General features: G+C 52.8%; 1 protein-coding gene across 1 annotated transcript in view; it reads left to right on the top strand.

The window, feature by feature from the left end:
- Positions 1–1259, top strand: part of CFAP36 (cilia and flagella associated protein 36) — a gene marked incomplete at its 5' end in the record, with an annotated part of 12930 nt that extends 11671 nt beyond the window's left edge. Inside the window, one exon of the mRNA XM_010144692.1 lies at positions 1173–1259. Within this exon, the coding sequence (XP_010142994.1) occupies positions 1173–1259 (87 nt within the window). The remainder of the gene's footprint in view (positions 1–1172) is intronic.
- Positions 1260–2163: the final 904 nt, after the last annotated feature.

The following is a 2163-nucleotide window of genomic DNA, read 5'->3' on the forward strand; positions in this document are numbered from 1 at the left end:
TCGGGGGAGCAGAGGGGACGTATTTTCAGGTGACTGGGTTTGCAGAAGCTTCCAGGCTAGAAGCGGCAGAGTTGGCTTCGTTTTGCCTCGCGATCTCCCATATCACAAGTGACAGGACGAGAGGGAGCCTTAAGTTGTGCCAGGGCAGATCTAGGGTAGATCTCAGGAAGCACTTCTTCACCTAGAGGGCTGTGCAGCATCGGAACAGGCTGCCCAGGGCGGTGGTGGAGTCCCCATCCCTGGAGGGGTTTAACAGACGAGTGGAGGTGCTGCTGGGGGCAGGGGGCAGGGGGGACCTGGCAGTGCTGGGGAACGGGGGGACTCTGATCTTAAAGGTCTCTCCCAACCAGGTGATTCTGTGATGATTAATTCAAGTTTAGGAATGGCTCAAACGCTGGTTTTCTCCTCATCTATGACCCACTGTTTGGGCTCCTGGAAAGCTCTGGGGGTTTCTTTCCCATTTTTTCTTCTGAAATGGGAAAAACCATTTCTCTTTACAAAGTCTCACTTCACAGAGGTGACACATTTGCTCTGATCTTTTGTCCTGAGAGTTTTCAAATGAAGGAATCCTTCATTTCTGTCCATCAGCCACCGGAAGAGGAGCGATGTGACGACGGTACCCTGGCAAGGACAAGGCACTCTGGGGGGCAGAGGCTGCTGCCATCTGCCCAGTTGCCTCCAACAAAAAACCCCCCAACTCTGTGGGCGGGTTGGGAGTGCGGGGCAGAACGTTTTTATGAAAAGTGCTTGAAAACCCAGCACGAATGAGAGATTGAGTAGAAACCTCACAACCCCCACAAAGCAATGCAGTAACTGTTTGGGTTAAAAAAAATAGGAGATATCCCTCCTCTTCTTCCCAGCCCAGGGGCTCCCGTGGCCTTGGGTATTTCACAGGGTCGGTGAGCGTTCTATTACGTGCCCACGATGCTGTCGACTGGGGAATTTCCAGGAGAACTAAGTAGCAGCCGTTGCGTTTGAGGTCAGTCCTCTCAAAAGGATGGGACGGAGCAGGGGGGAAAGGCAGAGTGACGCGAGGAGCAGGACAGGCACGTACCGGGCTCTGCTGCTCCCGACAAGTTTCTGGGTCGTTCTGCAGAGGTGTTGGTCAGCAGTCAGGTCTCCTCCGGGAAAGCGCCGCAGTTCACCGCAGCGGCTTCTCGCTTTGGTTTTAGGAGCTGTCAGAAGAGAAGCAGAGGTTACTGCAGAAGAGGAGGATGCTGGCGGAGAAGCTGAAGGAGGAGGTCATTCACAGGCGGTAGCGCTCGGCAGCGCTCCGCAGAGCCGCGAACAGCGGTGCGGCTTTAGAATAAACAATCTCACCCCTGGTCGAGGGGATTTGTTCGCCAGTGTTACACTTAGCTTTATAACCTCCAGACGGGCACCTCAGGGCTTCTGGATGACTCTACACTGACACCAGAATACACTAAACCCACGTAACGTCCAGAGCGCTGGGACCTCACTGCCTCCCACGGGACCACGATGAGCCCGATTCCCACCCCCGCAGCACCAACAGATTTCCTGAACTACCGGCCGCAGCCTCTTGATGCTACATAGAGCAAAAGCGGGTAGTTGAGATCCGGAGAAATAACTCCTCTGGGGACAGTTCTGGATGGGTCAGACATTTTAACTTTTCTATTTTAAAATTCTAGAACTTTGTCCCTTTTTTTAGACTATGAGTAGACAAATCACTATTTTTCAGCTCTACAATGTAATAAAGCCTAATTTCACAAGAAAGTGCAACTACGACCATCATCTTTTTGGGAAAGAGCAGCTGGACGTCGCCCCGTTTCACGTTACCTTTGGATGACATCGTTTTACAGACCTGGGGGCAGCTCACCTGTCCTGAGGTCCAATTTTGTAAGCGAAAAGAATTGCTTTAGCTGCACCGGCAGTTCCGTTTCCAAGTAGAACTCTTTAAAAACCTTCTGTACTGCTCTGGCTTTGACGTCACTGGCAGCGGGGGGGTGACCCCCAGCACCGCCCCCTGACGCAGTGGACTGCAGCAGCACCTCGCTGGGAAGAAACAACCCGACCCCTTCGCGTTTCGTGTAACTTTTTATTAAAATAGCATTTACAACCGATACGTGTTGGCAGAGGTTCTGTTCTTCCCAAAGCAGAGCGGTGCTGGAAGGACCCCAGGGCAGGAATACGGCTGCCCCCGGC

This window comes from Buceros rhinoceros, unplaced genomic scaffold (assembly GCF_000710305.1).
Source record: "Buceros rhinoceros silvestris isolate BGI_N320 unplaced genomic scaffold, ASM71030v1 scaffold18931, whole genome shotgun sequence".
In the NCBI taxonomy this organism is placed as follows: domain Eukaryota; kingdom Metazoa; phylum Chordata; class Aves; order Bucerotiformes; family Bucerotidae; genus Buceros; species Buceros rhinoceros.